The following is an 18,575-nucleotide window of genomic DNA, read 5'->3' as shown; positions in this document are numbered from 1 at the left end:
AGTTAAATGTTCTTTAATATTTCTTTTAACCAATAACATCTTAAGATTATGGATTCCTTTGCATACAAATCCATTATTTAGTTACAAAATGTCAGCTAAATATACATCCACCTGAGCGATTATATTAAATACTCTATCACCACGTTGCTAGCACAAAGAAGTGGCAGAAATCAAGTGACATGGTGGAAGTTCATATGGTAGATTGTAACAATACCACTAGATGCTACATTACTACAGTAACTTGTTTTAAACTAGCAGTGGTGCCATTTAGGAAGCGGTGCGATTTATGCTACTCTACCCTACTTGCACAAGAGCGCGGCCGTTCGGCTACCCAATCATTCACATAATAAGAGTGATAAGCACAATAAACCTCAAGCTGCAGTGGTAGCCTTCAGGTCCCTCCTCCGTACAAGAGAAAAAAATGATCGTGCATTCACCTCTGGGGAATGAAGAAAACCTGTCCTGCAATCGTGATCGAGAGAGTGTACGTTCTGAGAAGTGTTTCCCTGCCTACCTCATCGGCAACATGTGGCATTTGGGAATTTGCAGGACTCGCCTACTGCTGCAGTGTTGGCAAGGTCCAGCGTATACTGCGCACTTGGCCAACGCAAGACCCCGCGTTTTATTCATCTCACTACAATACGCGCGCGCCAGTCAAACGCTTATAAATATCGCCAATACCAACAGCTGAGCCTGATAAATCGAGGAGGTGACGACATGCAATCGATTCACAAGTGTTGAATTCCGAGCCAAAACTAACAGGCTCTATGACGCAGACGTCTCTAGAAAGTGTGACGCGGAATCTGTTCTTAAGAAGGCTACAAAGAAACTATTATTATTGGCTATATCAGTTATATGCTGATAAATTATTATCTATGCGAAATATCAGTTTTCCAATTTCATTAACCATGGTTGGTGTTGCATGTAACTGCATATTTTCACATTTATTATAAATGTATTATTCCATGGTGTTTGGGCAAATGGAGGCAAGTCATAAAAATGAGTTTTCAGATAAATGAAAATAAAACTTCGGACAGTTATTGCAAATAATTTTCTACACAAATAAAACACACAAAATGCCAGTATTACCTTGACTTTTGCACATACACTTGTAGAATTTAACTTGTGTATTTACCCTTGGAAACAAAATTCAATTTGTACGAATAATTACAACCCCCTTTAAACGAACACCATTATATTATTTTCAATGCGTTGTCTATATTTTAACAAGGATATGTTTTATTTTATGTTTTCAGTCATATTAATTATTTTTACCATCACATAAACACAAAAATTGGCAAATAATAATAATAATAATAATAATAATAATAATAATAATAATAATAATAATAATAATAATAAGACTTTGTAAAAATTGAATGACAGTCAAAGCTTTGCCGTTCGACCATACCGCCAGACATCTTTCTCGAAAGAGTGCACATTTCGCCTGCTTTTGAGACATCGGTGAACTTCATAGCAAGATACCCAGTCCCCTGACATTCAGTGAAACAAACGTATCACGGAATTAGGAGTATCATGGAATTAGGCAACTTTACCCTACAACAAGTCCAAAAATGTCACCGTCAATATCGATGCACTTTGCAGCTTGTGTAACCACATGCAGTGTTGCCAATTTGAGCAGGTTCGGACATTCCTTAATGTTATCACAAGCATATAAAATGCGAGCGAACAATTGTTCCCTTGTTTCCGCTCTGCGTTTGTAGACCACAAACAATAATTTAATTATATAATGTCGGGTAACCTCGGTGGCCAAGAAATGACATCATCGCGACAGATCCAACGCCCAGGATAGATTTCATTGAAGTATCGGAACAATAGTCGGCTGGAATGACCAAGGGCTTCATTCTGTTGAAAGTACACACCAGCTCGTGTTGGCAAAGGAACATTCTCCAAGTATTCTGGTAGCATATTTTGCAAGAATACAAGATATTGTGCTCCATCAAATAACTGGACCAATGAAATGGTCATTAATATCATGCCACACGTTAACTGCGAAACGAAGCTGAAAATTACTGTCCACAGCAACGTAAAGGATTTCCATCTGCCCAAAGGTGATAGTTACGCATATAGTTGATTCCGTTACGGGTCAATGTTGATTCACACCTAAATAGGAAGTGTTGAATTAATAGGTAATTAACAATGATCCAAGGACAAAATTCCAGCCGTTTGGCATCACATCCTTCATGAAGGTGTTGCACATGCCGGTGATGATACGGATGTAGACCTTGCTCGTGTATTGTGTCAAAGCACAACCTATATTTTGGTTGCGTCTGCATCAATGTGAGCAATTTTATTATGCGGAAGAACAAAAGGAGACTCATGTCTGTTATTTTCAAATAGCTGTTTCTCGAAAACCATTTAAAACAGGGTTGCAGAACTGGGGAAGAGAGGGGTGGAAGCATGGGGAAAGAGTTTCTTCCTCCGTCCACAAGGCCGAAGCCTTCAATGACGTTTCTGTGACGTTTGGAAAGCACACTGAATACATATTTCTTCTCCCTCTACCCTACAATGACGCGAGGGTTGAAGGGAAGGAATGAGTTACGTGCTTCGGCTTGTGACGTATGCTACAATTGTAGCACAGTTTTGCATCCCTGATTTAGAATAAGACATAATTGTGTTTATATGTATTCCCTTTAGAATCAACGTATGACACTTTACCCTTGAATCACCCTTTATAATAATTAACATAGCATCAGGAATTCTAAAAGCAGGCACTGCGAATATCTCAAAATCGGTTTTTCGCACCACCACAATACTTTATCTCATGAGGAAACAAAGAACACTCATTTTAAGCTGTGTTCCTGTTACGCTACATGTTATATGAATTTTGGGTATCAATTCCGACTCTGATTATAATAAAATTATCATTTTCAAGCCATAAGAATTGTATGCTGGTCTTTTAGATTTTTTTTATTTATTTTAGTAGGTTATTTTACGACGCTTTATCAACATCTTAGGTTATTTAGCGTCTGAATGAGATGAAGGTGATAATGCCGGTGAAATGAGTCCGGGATCCAGCACCGAAAGTTACCCAGCATTTGCTCATATTGGGTTGAAGGAAAACTCCGGAAAAAACCTCAACCAGGTAACTTGCCCCGACCGGGAATCGAACCCGGGCCACCTGGTTTCGCGGCTAGACGCGCTAACCGTTACTCCACAGGTGTGGACTGGTCTTTTAGATAACAGCTTCATAATATACAATGTGTCTTGAAAGAATTAGCCATTTTTACATGTTATTCAAACGCGCTTATACGCAAGTGTTCGAGAAATGCAACTTGAGGTCAGAACATTAATTATAGCCAGGATTGCGTCGCGCATTACTTAAACATTGACTTTCAGTCTAAAAATAAACACAAGTTACTAATTCAATTAGCCAATTAACACGGTTCTCATGCATAACAGCTGTAGAATTCCTAGGAACGTGCCAACTGAAGCATACTCAAGCGATCTAGTCTGCCAAGTCTGTACAAAGTCCTATACCAACTTCAATACAGTGACTGTTTCAACTGTTTACACTTTTCGTAAATGTTGTTTTCTGGCTGAATCTCAACGGGGAAAACCCAACTGCTATAAACTCCAATAATTGTATATAATCAACATAAAAAAACTTCAACGGTTAGAACGTAGCTTCAATACTGCATCAGTCATGCTCTTGGGTTCCAAACAAGCTTAGAGCATGAATATCTCTTAGATGTCGACGTGATAACCTATGTTGTTTTTTAGAGACCTGGCATCGAACCTTCCCTCGGTCTTGCAAATCCTATTGCACGCTTGTCTAGTTTCAAGTAAAAAAATACAAAGTGAGCAGAGCTTCAGTATAGGTCTCCACGTGGAATAGTTCTGTCGGTTGACGCGCTCGTAAAGGCAGCCCTGTTACAACTATTTATTTATTTATTTATTTAATTTATTTATTTAATTTAATTTATTTATTTTATTTTATTTATTTATTTAATTTTATTTATTTATTTTATTTATTTATTTATTTTATTTTATTTATTTATTTTATTTAATTATTTAATTTTATCTATTTATTTAATTTTATTTATTTATTTAATTTCATTTATTTATTTAATTTAATTTATTTATTTTATTTTATTTATTTATTTAATTTAATTTATTTATTTTATTTTATTTATTAATTTAATTTAATTTATTAATTTAATTTAATTAATTTATTTTATTTAATTTTATTTATTTATTTTATTCTATTTATTTATTTTATTTTATTTATTTACTTAATTTCATTTGTTTATTTAATTTTATTTATATATATTTATTCATTTATTTATTTATTCATTCATTTATTTATTCATTTATTCATTCATTCATTCATTCATTCATTTATTTAACCTGGTAGAGATAAGGCCATCAGGCCTTCTCTTCCCCTCTACTAGGGGATTACAACTACAATATTAAGAATACAATTACAATTATAATTACAATTAATATTAAATTTACAGATACAATAAAAATCAAAGTACTAAAAGATTAACTAATTAATAAAAGCTAGACAGTTTATTGTCAAAGTTAAGAAGAGAGAAGCATTTCTTTTATTGATTAAGTACAAATTAAACCTACTCTACGCAGTAAGAAAATGCTTAATAAGCTTGCTATTGAACGCTACTAAATTCCGACAGTCTCTGATGTCACTGTCATATTATGGTAATAGTGTGCGCAAAGTGAACAAGGAACACGTACAGTTGCACGTTTATATTAGTGCGTCTGCCAATAAAAAAGTATAGCAATGTATAGCGACGTTTTGCTCACTATTTAACAAATATGGGCTTACATAAAAATCTCCGAGGAATATAGGTGCAAAACCGTTAATAACACCGTCCAGGAAGAATATTTTTAGAGCGCAGAAAACAGACACACGAAAAACAATATTGCATGTAGATTATTTACATTACATACATCCTCATATCTCCATAAAACATCAACATGAAAGAGGAGAACAAAATATGAAGCCGTCAAATGCATTAAAGTTACGCTGTGAAATTTACAAGGCTCGTTTTCTGAGTGGGCAGTTTGGCAACAGTGCTAGCAACAAAAAATATGCTGAAACAGGTGTCTGAAGAACTGTACACATTCTTGAGATAGTGCTGTGTTAAAACAAGACACTAGAACTTTTCCAAGTGGATCTCATAATTCCGACAAGCATTTCGAAGTGCTTGTTCTAATACATTACAGCAGCCGTGGCGAAAATGTGACTCGCGAGCACATTGTGGCTCGCAGTGATAGCTATGCATTTCTCTTGCTTCCTACCTCCCCCAACGCTCACCCTCTCACTCACTGGAGCCAAACTTCATTCCATTTGTATTTGTCTCTGACGTGCGAGTAGCGTATCTTAGCAATGTCTCTCTCGAAACATGTACCTCTGCAAAAACGAAAGTTTCAAGTAGGATGGGAGGACGCATTTTTTTTTTGCTGCCAATATGATGAGAACATTAAATGTATGATTTGTTCATAAGTATTACGAGGAAAACGCTTGTATAACATAAAACGATCATTATACTACATGATACTCATGAAACATTAAAACGTCAAGTGTTATTATTATTATTATTATTATTATTATTATTATTATTATTATTATTATTATTATTATTATTATTCAAAGTACTACCACAATGACTGGTCCGCATCCAACCATAACCATCATCTATAAATTTGTGATGACGGCAAAGTTGGGACCTGATAAGAATTTTCTGTTAAACTCCACGAAGATTCTGCGAATATGTAAACGATTACTCTGAACTTTTTAGGCAATACGGTCTGGAACACGCTACTTCTTCCAACTTATGAAAAATAACGAAAAAAATTCGTATAATCCATTTTAATCAAACTACAGTGTGATACAATTTTCGAATACGAGTTTATAGAAAAAAAATCTCATGTCATTTTTGGAGTAAAAACCACAATATTTAATGTGCACATCTTCTGGATAAATTCATTACAAACACTGAACATGAACAAAATCCTCGACTGGTTTAGGAGAAGAAGCTGTAGGTCCACAGGTGAAATACCAAAAACCACTTTCTCTTGTATCGGAGATTCTGGAGAACAAATTTCCGTGAAAATCTCGAAAACTGTATTTTGAAATATTTCCTCTGTAGTTCATATAATAACAAAGAGATTATATAGTTTTGTACTTAATTCTGTTATCAAGTTTGGACCAAACCATGCAAGGGTGATTCAATGCAACTACGGTAATATTATAATAATCGTACTACTGTGCTCCAACCACGAGAAAGTCTCCGCCGGATGAGACGAAGGGGGGTAATGCTGTGAATGAATGTTGATGTCATAAGATGTCATAAGGTCACACACGTGGGTACTCTTATCTCTATTAGTAGCTCTCACAGCACAAACCTTGATACTACCCTAGTTACAAAATTAGATCACAGTTAATCTCCTGGTCTTTTAATCTCTTCTGCAGGAGAGCGCATGGTTTTTAAACTGGCGTTATAACGGTAATATTATTTATCTACTTCGTTCCAATAGATGAGGCAATAGTAAGCACATTCATTTCACGGTTGATCTCCTGGTTGGAAGACTAGAATAATAATATAAACTTTAAGGTATTTCCTTTACACGACATGAAGGCTCATTGGGCATATGGGAGTGATCCAATGCTTTCATAGCCTCAGTAATAGAGGTGATGTGGTCGGCACCACGCTCCGACCATCTTTTGCTCCCGTGAAAGACCGGGTACTACTCAATTTGACATGAGGTTAAGTGGACCCCAAGTCGTTCTGGAAGTTTTGGCGACGAGAAAAATTCCGCTACCAACCGGTATTCAACCCGAGACCTTCCATTCCGTAGCCAGTTCAGAATAATACAAGCTTTTATTAAAATTCTAACATAATAAATAATATAAGGTGGACTAAATATCTTATGAAAGGTTTTTTTCCCCGGGAGCTCCTGTTCCACTGTGGCAACCCTACAAATCTCCATTATCATCTCATCGCGGATATAGCGTAGACCAGCCTACTATGGCGCATCCTAGACAACGACTGTCGATAAATTGGTCTACACAACTGGCTTCATATGAGTGAATGACCCGCCACCAGTAAAAAAATCTTTTATAAGAACACGTTTTAATTTCCTGGATAACACAGTCGGCAACGTTAACTATTATCATTATAGTCTCTAGTCCATAGCAATTACGTGACTTATTTTTCACCTTAATTTCCAGTAACTTATAAAAAAAACAGTTCCTCATACTGAAACGTCTCCTTAATCCCGTTACAAGTACCAAATCAAAAGTAACTGAAGAAGTCACCGCTGTTTCGTATATCAAGGCGTGTTTATCAACAGTAGCCTAATCTCACTAGAGGTTTTGATTTATCAACAGTAATCTCACTAGACGTTTTGATTTATCTAGAGAAAATCAAAACTCGAGTGGGATTTAATTGAGTATTACACGATTAGAAGAAAGTATATAAAGATTAGAAGTAACGAAGTACTCCAATACAACAAAATATTAATTGACTTACGAAAATACAACTGTCTTCAAATGTATTATTGTACCATCTCAACATTACAAATATTACGCTAGATGCATGCTAGATGGCAGTAGTGTCTTTATACAGACACTGTAATGATTACTATTCAATAAATCCTAATATTAAACAATCTCTGATACGTGACTATCCATAATATCATATACCAGAAGTTCTTTTTATCCTCTCAGAGCAGAAGCTATAACATAACCTAACTAATATACACAAGTGTTAGAAAAGTTTTAATTAACGACGATGCCATAAAAAATAAACCTGAATAATTTTAAAAGGAATAATTATTGAATGTACAATTTTCAAATTTGAATGTGGTTGGTGGTTCAATTGATGTTACATTGGACGTGTGCGTAATAGAAGTGGAACTCGTTGATTTAGGCCTACATGGTGTATTCAACTTATTCAGAATTTCCGAATGAATAATTTTAAAAGGAATAATTATTGAATGTACAATTTTCAAATTTGAATGTGGTTGGTGGTTCAATTGATGTTATATTGGACGTGTGCATAATAGAAGTGGAACTCGTTGATTTAGGCCTACATGGTGTATTCAACTTATTCAGGATTTCCGAATGGTGCTCTTCATTTATTTGTAAATCGGATTTCAGAAGATGCATAGGTATGATCAGTGATTTTTATTAATTCTTGTTCTTGAATGCCAATGCGAGTCATATTTGAAACTGCTGTGCATCGACTGGAGTGGTTTGTAATTTTATATATATTTTTGACGTCCAGACCAGCGCAGTTTCAAATGTTGGCAAACAAAGAAACAAATGCTAGGGACGCAATAAAATTAAACAAATGCTAGGGACGCGATAAAATTAAACAAATGCTAGGGACGCGATAAAATTGTGCGACAAGCAGCCATGATTGGTTGAATTACGTCCTTTCGTACCGTTTTATTGGTCAAAAGTAGTATGACGTAGTAAGAGTGTAATAGTCTAGAGAAAATCTAAACTCGAGTGGGATTTAATTGACTATTACACGAGTAGAAGAAAGTACATAAAGATTAGAAGTAACAAAGTACTCCAATATAATAAAATATTAATTGGCATACGAAAATACAACTGTCTTCAAATGTATTATTGTACCATCTCAACATTACGCTAGATCGCAGTAGTGTTTTATGACTATGTCTTCCTGTTATCAGTTGTGCCAAATATGGAATCTTCATTGAACTCTGTGGACGGTTACTAGTCAAGAAGGCTTTGTTGATTCAGTTTCATTTTTATTAGAACATTTGCGTTCCACTTCAATCATCCGGATCCCAGTAATCAACGTCACTTGACAGATGATTTTCAATAAATCTTAGTATTAAACAATCTCTAATACGTGACTCTCCATAATATCATATAGCAGAAGCTATGACAAACATAACCTAAATAATATAAACAAGTGTTAGAAAAGTTTTAATTAGGGATGATGAAATAAACAAGAAACGTTTTAATAACAATGATGAAATAAAAAATAAATATGAATAATTTTAAAAGAAACAATTATTGAAAGTACAATTTTCAAATTTGAATGTTTTAGTGGTTGGTTGTTCAGTTGATGTTATATTGGACGTGTGCGTAAAAGAAGTGAACTCGTTGATGTACATGGTGCATCCCTCAACTTATTCAGGATTTCCGGATGGAGCTCTTCATATATGACCAATGATCTTTATTAATTCTTGTTCTTGAATGCCAATGCGAGTCATATTTGAAAGTGCTGTGCATCGACTGGAGTGGTTTGTAATTTTCTGTTTTTTGACGTCCAGACCAGTGCAGTTTGAAATGTTGGCAAACAAAGAAACAAATGCCAGGGTAGTGATAAAAATAAACAAATGCTAGGGACGCGATAAAATTGTGCGATAAGCAGCCATGATTGGTTGAAATACGTCTTTTCGTACCGTTTTATTGGTCAAAAGTAGTATGACGTAGTAAAAGTGTAATAGTCAGTACAACAAATTACAGTAAAAACTTGCATCTTTTACGCATTATTGGTAATAAATTTACATTTCCAGACACAAATTATCTCTTCCCACTTTGTACGTACAAAATTTCAAACCACTTAACTCCATAAATAAACTAAAAATTAGGTCAGCGTTTGTAGCTAAAGGACCTTTATTTATATTCCCAACAAACTGTGTTGAACAGCGAGCGATTCAGAGAGATACAGCACTACAGTCTGTGCGAAAAGTTTAGTCGTGAGTTCAAATTCCGAAAGACCTACATGAATGTTGTTTACTCTTCGAAATGTATTGTATTGTATTATATTTATCAACATTCCATGGTATTCATACATTGCTTTACAGCCAGAATATGGAACAAGTCAAAAAAACTTAATACTATTATAAAGTCTTAGGGCCATATTCATACACATTCTTAGCGCGGGCTTCCAATGGATGATCAGCGAACTAACGTTTTTCATATTCATAAACCAGTGTTAGCGATATGATATGATATGATATGATATGATATGATATGATATGATATGATATGATATGATATGATATATGATATGATATGATATGATATATGATATTATATGATATGATATGATATGATATGATATGATATGATATGATATGATATGATATGATATGATATGATATGATATGATATGATATATGATATGATATGATATATGATATGATATGATATGATATGATATGATATGATATGATATGATATGATATGATATGATATATGATATGATATGATATATGATATGATATGATATGATATGATATGATATGATATGATATGATATGATATGATATGATATATGATATGATATGATATGATATGATATGAATCCTGTACAAGTAATCAGTCGATAGCCGGGGCTAGTTTAGCATGCTCGTAGCGCGGCCTAGCGAAATGCTATGCATAGCACCCTTAATTTATAGTCACAGTCTAGATGAAATAGGATACAGACGAGATTTACAATATAGTCTATTAGTACAACACATAGTTTTAGTATCAATTTCATGAAGCGTTATTGAATATCATGAATTCACCTACAGAATAGAAGGCGTGAGAAATTAGGCACTTCTTTAATTTGGCCCTAAATAATCTTATGTTTTGAGTTTCATTTTGTATATCCATATGGAGGCTATTAAAAATTTGTACTGCCATATAACGCATTTCTTTTTGATAGCATGATGTAATATTTGTAATAAATGCCAGGTAATATTTTGGCGAATCCTCGGACCTCACCTCATCTCACTACATCTCGCCAAAATATTGTAAAAAATTGCACAAAATTGTAAAAATTGTAGAAAATTACTAAATTGTAAAACTGTAAAAATTGTAATTGTAATATTGTAAAATTTTGACTTGTTCCACATCTTAAAGCCTTCATTGCTCATGTAAGATCTATGGAATAAAATAAATGAATGAATGAATGAATGAATGAATGAATGAATGAATGAATGAAAAGAGGCTCGGGATAAAGCAGTCGAGAAACAGTAATAATACTGAAATCTAAATATGGCATTTAAAAAAAGTTCAAAGGGGTTTTTTTAGGTTATTTTACGACGGTTTATCAACATCTTAGGTTATTTAGCGTCTGAATGAGATGAACGTGATAATGCCGGTGAAATGAGTCCGGGGTCCAGCACCGATAGTTACTCAGCATTTGTTCATATTGGGTTGAGGGAAAACCCCGGAAAAAACCTCAACCGGGATTCGAACCCGGGCCATCTGGTTTCGCGACCAAACTCGCTAACCGCGGGTGGGGGAGGTTTAAACCCGGTAACCCCCCTTGCGTAAGCTTCTGATTATGATAATTCTCTTTCATGTTCATTTCAGACGCAGCGATCGGGAGCAGGTCTCACCTGAACTAACAAAGGGTCCCAATGTCCCGTCGTATAGCCAGGATAACCTCAACATTCCTCCGAAACGGGAGGCGCAGCGGCGGCCAGCTCGTGTTTATGATGACGCTAATAATAATCCGTAGCTGCAAGACCGGCCTTGGGCCTGCATACACCCCACGCCGTATCACATCACCGCGCATTATATCAGGGCACTTGCACACCCTCCGAGGGGTTACGTAACTAACTGTCCGGCCCCATTACCCACGGAACACAACTCAGTGAATAACTTGCTCGGACAGTTTTGACAGCTCGGACGTTACCCGAAAAACAAACCTCAACCTCAAATAAACATCTAATTTACTCTAGCTTATTTCCTCATTTAATGCGCTGATACTATACGATTTCATTCCTGACCCAGCTATTATGTCCCTTGGATTCTACTGTTAACACCAGCAAATAGGTTACAACAGGAAAATTTCGCGACTATAACAACAAAACTGGCCATAGGTATAGGACAGGGCAGGGTTTAGTCGCATTTTGCTACTCGACTTCTAAAAATGCAACAAACTTTCAATGTAAATGTGCAAAAATGCGACAACCACATTGAACTTAAGAAATGAAGATGTTAATAGAGAAAATGAAATGAGAGATGTGTATGAACTAATCTGAATTTAAATGAAATTCTAATGGCATGGGCAATGTTCAAAAAGGTATTGAGCAATAGATGTTCAGGAATTGATTTCAAAGAGTTGGTGCAATTCATGTAAGTTAAGGGAACAATTTCTTCTAAGTGATTTATATAATTCAATCGCATACTATAAATCAGTGATGTCAAAGCAAGCGCATTTTTCTGACCTTGATGTCGTGCGCGGGCATTAAGCGCTACCTACGGAAGGAAGAAGGGTTATGTATATGAATAAGCAGCCTGTTGGACTAAGAAAACAGTGGTGCACAAACTTCAAACGGAACGTGGAATTTTGTCGTTATTTTTATACGACTTTTTCGTGTTTGATTTTTTCTATATTGTCTGTAAAACAATACTAGCCTACTAACACTGATTTCTTAATATTGCACTTGTGTTTTAAATGTTAATAACATAATAAAGAGTTAAGAAGGAATATTCACATAAATTCCATAGTAATACAACTTTACTGTATTAAGTGAATGAAACACATCATTCATAAAGAAAGTGATATCCCAAAGAAAGAGATTGAGTATGACATGAAAAGTTGGAATTGATATTGACGGTATCTTTAGCCTTATAAAAGTAATCAATAAACTAATCAAAACAATATTATACTACAAAGCAAAGTTACCTAGGTACTGTATATGCTTTAACTGTAACTAATATTACATAAAAAAAAACTCTTATCGCATCCTATGCTTTTAAGTTGATATTGGTGCGCAACTTCCTATCATCAGAATATTAAATTATTTTCTCGAAATCTGCTGAAGCTATAGAGCTGACGTTTTTACAACACATGGGCACATATGTTTTGTTTATGATGTAACAGTAGTTGCTTTGTTAATTCATTTCCTTACAAACATTTTCCATGCGAATATTTTCAAAATTTGTAATACACTATCTTCAATGTGATAATAAATAAAAGTCAATATTGTTACATTGAATCAATGATCACTGTAAGAATTTTGACGGTAGTATTTCTCATTATTCTTACTTACTTACTTACTTACTTACTTACTTACTTACTTACTTACTTACTTACTGGCTTTTAAGGAATCCGGAGGTTCATTGCCGCCCTCACATAAGCCCGCCATTGGTCCCCATCCTCAGCAAGATAAATCCATTCTCTATCATCATATCCCACCTCCCTCAAATCCATTTTAATATTATCCTCAATATTGTTACATTGAATCAATGATCACTGTAAGAATTTTGACGGTAGTATTTCTCATTATTCTTACTTACTTACTTCCTTACTTACTTACTGGCTCTTAAGGAATCCGGAGGTTCATTGCCGCCCTCACATAAGCCCGCCATTGGTCCCTATCCTCAGCAAGATTAAACCATTCTCTATCATCATATCCCACCTCCCTCAAATCCATTTTAATATTATCCTCCCATCTACGTTTCGATCTTCCCAAAGGTCTTTTTCCCTCCGGCCTCCCAACTAACACTCTATATGCATTTCTGGATTCGCCCATACGTGCTACATGCCCTGCCCATCTCAAACGTCTGGATTTAATGTTCCTAATTATGTCAGGTGAAGAATACAATGCGTGCAGTTCTCTGTTGTGTAACTTTCTCCATTCTCCTGTAACTTCATCCCTCTTAGCCCCAAATATTTTTCTAAGCACCTTACTCTCAAACACCCTTAACCTATGTTCCTCTCTCAAAGTGAGAGTCCAAGTTTCACAACCATAAAGAACAACCGGTAATATAATTGTTTTATAAATTCTAACTTTCAGATTTTTTAACAGCAGACTGGATGATAAAAGCTTCTCAACCGAATAATAACAGGCATTTCCCATATTTATTCTGTGTTTAATTTCCTCCCGAATATCATTTATATTTGTTACTGTTGCTCCAAGATATACTATACTATCTTCAGTAATATGTATTTACGATATATTAGGTTTACTAAAACATTGTTTCAGTACCTGTAAAGTTACAAAATAAACGTAACGGTATCTGAAAATTTCACTTTTCTGTAAAAAAGAATTGAGAAAATATTCCTTTTGAATAAAAATGCGAATTCGTCGTACGTAAGCCAAAATTCATACATTTATAAAGTATTTATAAAATATAATAAAGTTACCTTCGGACCAAGAATTCTACTTCCTCGAATCAGCTGTAGTAGGTACATAGCTTCAAAAATTATGCTGTTAATATGATATAAATAGAAAATGAGAGAATGCAGAAACTGGAGGCCATATCTTGTTGAGATAAAGCAGATATTTGTATTTTACTTACTGTAGCTTTCAGGATCCTTAACAGGTACGAAAGAAGTTTAATAATTACCATCGTGTGAACTATTGTATGAAACTGGCATATTGCAGTAAAATCCATCATTCTTTTTTACACTCAAAAAACAAATGAAGGGTTCAGAACCATAGTGGGCCAAGCGCCACTTACTAAAACCGTAGAAAACAAGGGTTAAAATGAAGTCATTACCAAAATTCAATGGAAACATATAGCAAGTAATATAAAGTATACAGATTAAAACTAAATGATATGTCAATCTTCATTAAACTATGGTATTCACTTAACTTTAACCCTTGCTTTCTCCATTTTTAATAGGCTTGGCCCACTATGGCTCTGAACCCTTCAAATGTAACAAAACAAAATAGCCTATTTGTGTATGTGTTTCATCGTTATGAAAACAAAACTTAGTAAATGCCTCTCGCCCCAACCAACCGGTTATATGTGATCACTGATCACTACGGTTCGGATAAAGTAGCTGTATCAAGATAGGCATCCTTGGTCCATGAGTTTTGTTTACAAACATTAACTGCTTGGAAGAGCGCTCCCCATCCCCTAGCTAAAACATCAGTGAACGGATAGTACAACCCTAGTTGATGTTTGTAAACAAAAAGCATGGACCAAAGATGCCTATCCTGATACAACTACTTTAACCGAACCGTAGTGATCACTGATCACGTACGAAAAGAGCGCCCTACTCACTACCAAATAGCTGTCATCTAGGCCGATTGGAGGTCTGAGAGTTGCTTTTTTACACCGTTTCTGGTAGAGGTATGAAGGAAACGATCACAACACAAACGCAAATATTAACCAAGAATTTGTCTTGGCTAAATAACTCCGACTATGTATGAGTGCGTGTCCTCTAGAAATTATGTGCTAAATGTTTATTTTACAAGAAGTGTTTCTTAGATCATATACGTAGCCTACAGCATAAACCTACACAGATACTTCGCAGCTAATTCGAAATGAATTATGTTTGCAGGCCTCCTGTATTTATCCACGCGATGCCGGCCATTAATCCTGGGGCCGGTGGCTCTAACGGACCTCCACAAAGAACAACATTCAGACCCCCTTGGGTCAAGGAAGGTCCTGAGCCTCTTCCTATGCCCACCGCGCCGTGGACGCTCGCGCGGACAAGACAAAGGGGTAAGACAATTCACTTATATAGAGTATTCCAGATTAAGAAAAAAGCATTGGCATGTATGAATATATAATAGGATGCAAAACTTTCTGAGTTTCCCCGTAACACATACTAGAGGCGCTGTTGTAAAATTGATCTTGCTGCCACATGTTGGAGGGAGGGGCGTTATTACATCTAGCAGCGCACTAAGTAGCGAAAAGAGTAATTACTCCATGCATTTAGCAGCGCACCTGGTGACGAAAATGTTAAACTGTGCAGTAAGTATTCCCTCCCACCCTCATCGATATTCAAAACTAACCCAATTTAAAATAAAACATTTACATTTTTATTCCTCGCAGCATCTTCTACTGAAAATTCTTACCGGAGCCAACAGGAAGATAAAAGAGACGATCTATTTTACACTACCCAATTAAAATATAACCAGACAGAGACAAAAAATAAAGCAAAAGGTAAGATAATTGGGATTGTATTCTTTGGGTATTTATTGTACAGCGCAATGGAAAAGTCTGCAAGAACTACTTAGATAGTTCAATTTATTATATTACTATTACTTTACAATACATTCAACAACACTATTTTTACAACGTTCATAAACATCAATGTTTAACATACACTGCTTATACACACACGTGTCACCTTATGTTCACTTATTAGCAAGTTTCTGTCTGCCATCTCGACTCCTCGAGCAATATCTCGAACGGATAAATAGAGAACTCTGGGTAATGTACCCAACACGTAGTTCTAATGTTCACCACCTACGACGTTGGGCGCTGATCATCTTATTTCAGCCCCCCGCCGCCAGATGGTGCTGACCGCAGTTTCGCATCCTATTATATATTTATCCATGGCATTGGTCTTATGGGTCTTGGCTAGTACACTTGCCGCAAGATGCCTCCGTTAGAAGAAAGAGTGAGGTATAGTATCTCTGTCTCACTCTCTTCCTAACACGTACAGCGTTCTAGCAAGTTTATCGCACAAAATAAGTACGTTGAGTCCGTTCAATGATAAGAAAAAACTATTAATGCCATAATGATGCCTGCAAAAACATACATTATATTTTATATACATTATAACTAGACTTCGGATATTTAGGCCATTAACCAAATTTTAGACACCTCAACTAGGCTTCATAATGATCGAAAGTGGCATTAAAATACAGTTTTAGGCACCTAAAAAGTTACTGCAATTACAAATAATAATACCAGTAATAATAATAATAATAATAATAATAATAATAATTATTATTATTATTATTATTATTATTATTATTATTATTATAAAACTATGTTAACACCAATACAGTTATTCAATGCTTATAATACAGTTATTTCAATGCTTATAATACAGATTTAACATTACGTGCAGCACACGTTTTCCATTATTAAATGTTAAGGAGATCTCCTGTAAACCAACTGAATGAATGCGACAAGAACTGCGATATGACATGGTAAGGTGATTTCTAATGCCGAACATAACAGCATCATTGGCTCTTCTCTTAATAATTTCGGCTTATTTGATACCCATTTTCAATTTGTGCTTCTTGTACTACAATTAGTATCAGGTTGGCGGAAACATAGTAACAATGTCTTTTTTACGACGAAATTAACTACAGTTGAAGGTATTTGCAGAATTTTAAAACTTATTAATTTCCAAATAATAATGAAATGGGTCTAATAATTTTATAAATTATTTTATATTCCTGCATAATACACAACAATTATATGTATACAAATGGCGAACCCAATATCCAAATAGAAGACACATCCGAATTAACAGACGAACTAAAATATACACACTTCCCCTAACAAGCAATAAAATTCTGTTAGCTACATAAGATGATTTCCAAAGATCCATAAATGCTTTAAATACTATTGCATTAGGTTATGATATACAGTACATACTTCTGAATGAAAAACATATATACTGCAATTCAAACAAACGTCCCGTATGAAACAAAATTTATGTTGATAATATGGACGGAGTTACGCAATAATAGACCAACCGACAATTTAAAAAAAAAAAAAAAAAAAAAAAAAAGAGAGATATTTGCACAAATCTGTTGATGGCAGGCTAATTTAACTCGGAAAAAATCAAGAATAATAAAAAAAAAAGAGTCGGAATAAGACTACCTTCAGCAATATCTGAATTTTGCTGCTATTTATGAGCAAAAATTCGTTTATTGCATAAAATTTATTTATTTATTTATTTACTTACTTACTTACTTACTTACTTACTTACTTACTTACTTACTTACTTACTTACTTACTTACTTACTTACTTACTTACTTACTTACTTACTTACTTACTTACTTACTTACTTACTTACTTACTTACTTACTTACTTACTTACTTACTTACTTACTTACTTACTTACTTACTTACTTATTTATTTATTTATTTATTTATTTATTTATTTATTTATTTATTTATTTATTTTGCTTTGAAATATTAATTCAACTGCTGGTCTCTTATTAAAAATCGGTTAGCCTTTTTTGGTATTATTTGTGCTATATTTTGTAACAGTATGAATGTTATAATAATTATTGCATAAAATGTTTTATAAAAAAAAACAGATTTATTTCAATGGCAAATTTCTCGAAACAGATTTTTGGCGCTTGGATCACTATTGCTTATTATCGTCCATATAATCTTTAGAAATTAGCGCATTGCAGTATTTTACGTTATTATATCTGAAACAAAGAAAAATATGTAAGCAATAAATCACAAATTTTGTAGAGTTAAAGGAAATGTTAATTCAGCTTTAAAATCCTCTTTAGTTCAGATCTATAAAAGACTGTTTATAATTATAACATATTGGCAAGATTTCCTCTAGCCTACGGGTTTGCAGACTGTCACTAACAAAAGAAGACACAGAGATTAACAGCTAATGAAAAATTAGATTCATGAGAAAAACACGACACACAACATGGGACATGAAACGAAATAAAGATACTTTAGAAGAATTAGAAGTTAGATTTATGACATATTTCCTACATAAACACAGAACTCATGCAAACCTTTTATTTTTATCATCCTATGGGAAAACGAACTATTGGAATCTCCATAAAAAGTTGACATGAAATCACTGAAACCGCAACGGGTCATAATTAGGTCCAGAGCCTGACTCGGATGATTGACGATGACGAT

The 18,575-nt window shown here is 34.6% G+C and overlaps 2 protein-coding genes across 4 annotated transcripts in view; one reads left to right on the top strand and one right to left on the bottom strand.

Annotated features, from left to right (window-relative positions):
- LOC138701287 (glutamic acid-rich protein-like) overlaps window positions 1-18,575 on the top strand; it is an 88,498-nt gene that overhangs the window by 30,832 nt on the left and 39,091 nt on the right. For both annotated transcript variants that reach the window (XM_069828020.1, XM_069828019.1), the window contains one exon: window positions 15,270-15,433. In XM_069828020.1, the coding sequence (XP_069684121.1) occupies window positions 15,292-15,433 (142 nt within the window). In that variant the 5' untranslated portion in view covers window positions 15,270-15,291. The remainder of the gene's footprint in view (window positions 1-15,269; window positions 15,434-18,575) is intronic.
- The window catches only part of LOC138701288 (trichoplein keratin filament-binding protein-like), a 354,032-nt gene that overhangs the window by 334,754 nt on the left and 703 nt on the right, over window positions 1-18,575 (bottom strand). The gene's annotated exons all lie outside the window — the stretch shown is intronic.

Source organism: Periplaneta americana, chromosome 6, assembly GCF_040183065.1.
Source record: "Periplaneta americana isolate PAMFEO1 chromosome 6, P.americana_PAMFEO1_priV1, whole genome shotgun sequence".
Taxonomy (NCBI): domain Eukaryota; kingdom Metazoa; phylum Arthropoda; class Insecta; order Blattodea; family Blattidae; genus Periplaneta; species Periplaneta americana.
The sequence above is the reverse complement of the archived record's forward strand: the minus strand, read 5'-3'. Positions and strand labels throughout refer to the sequence as shown.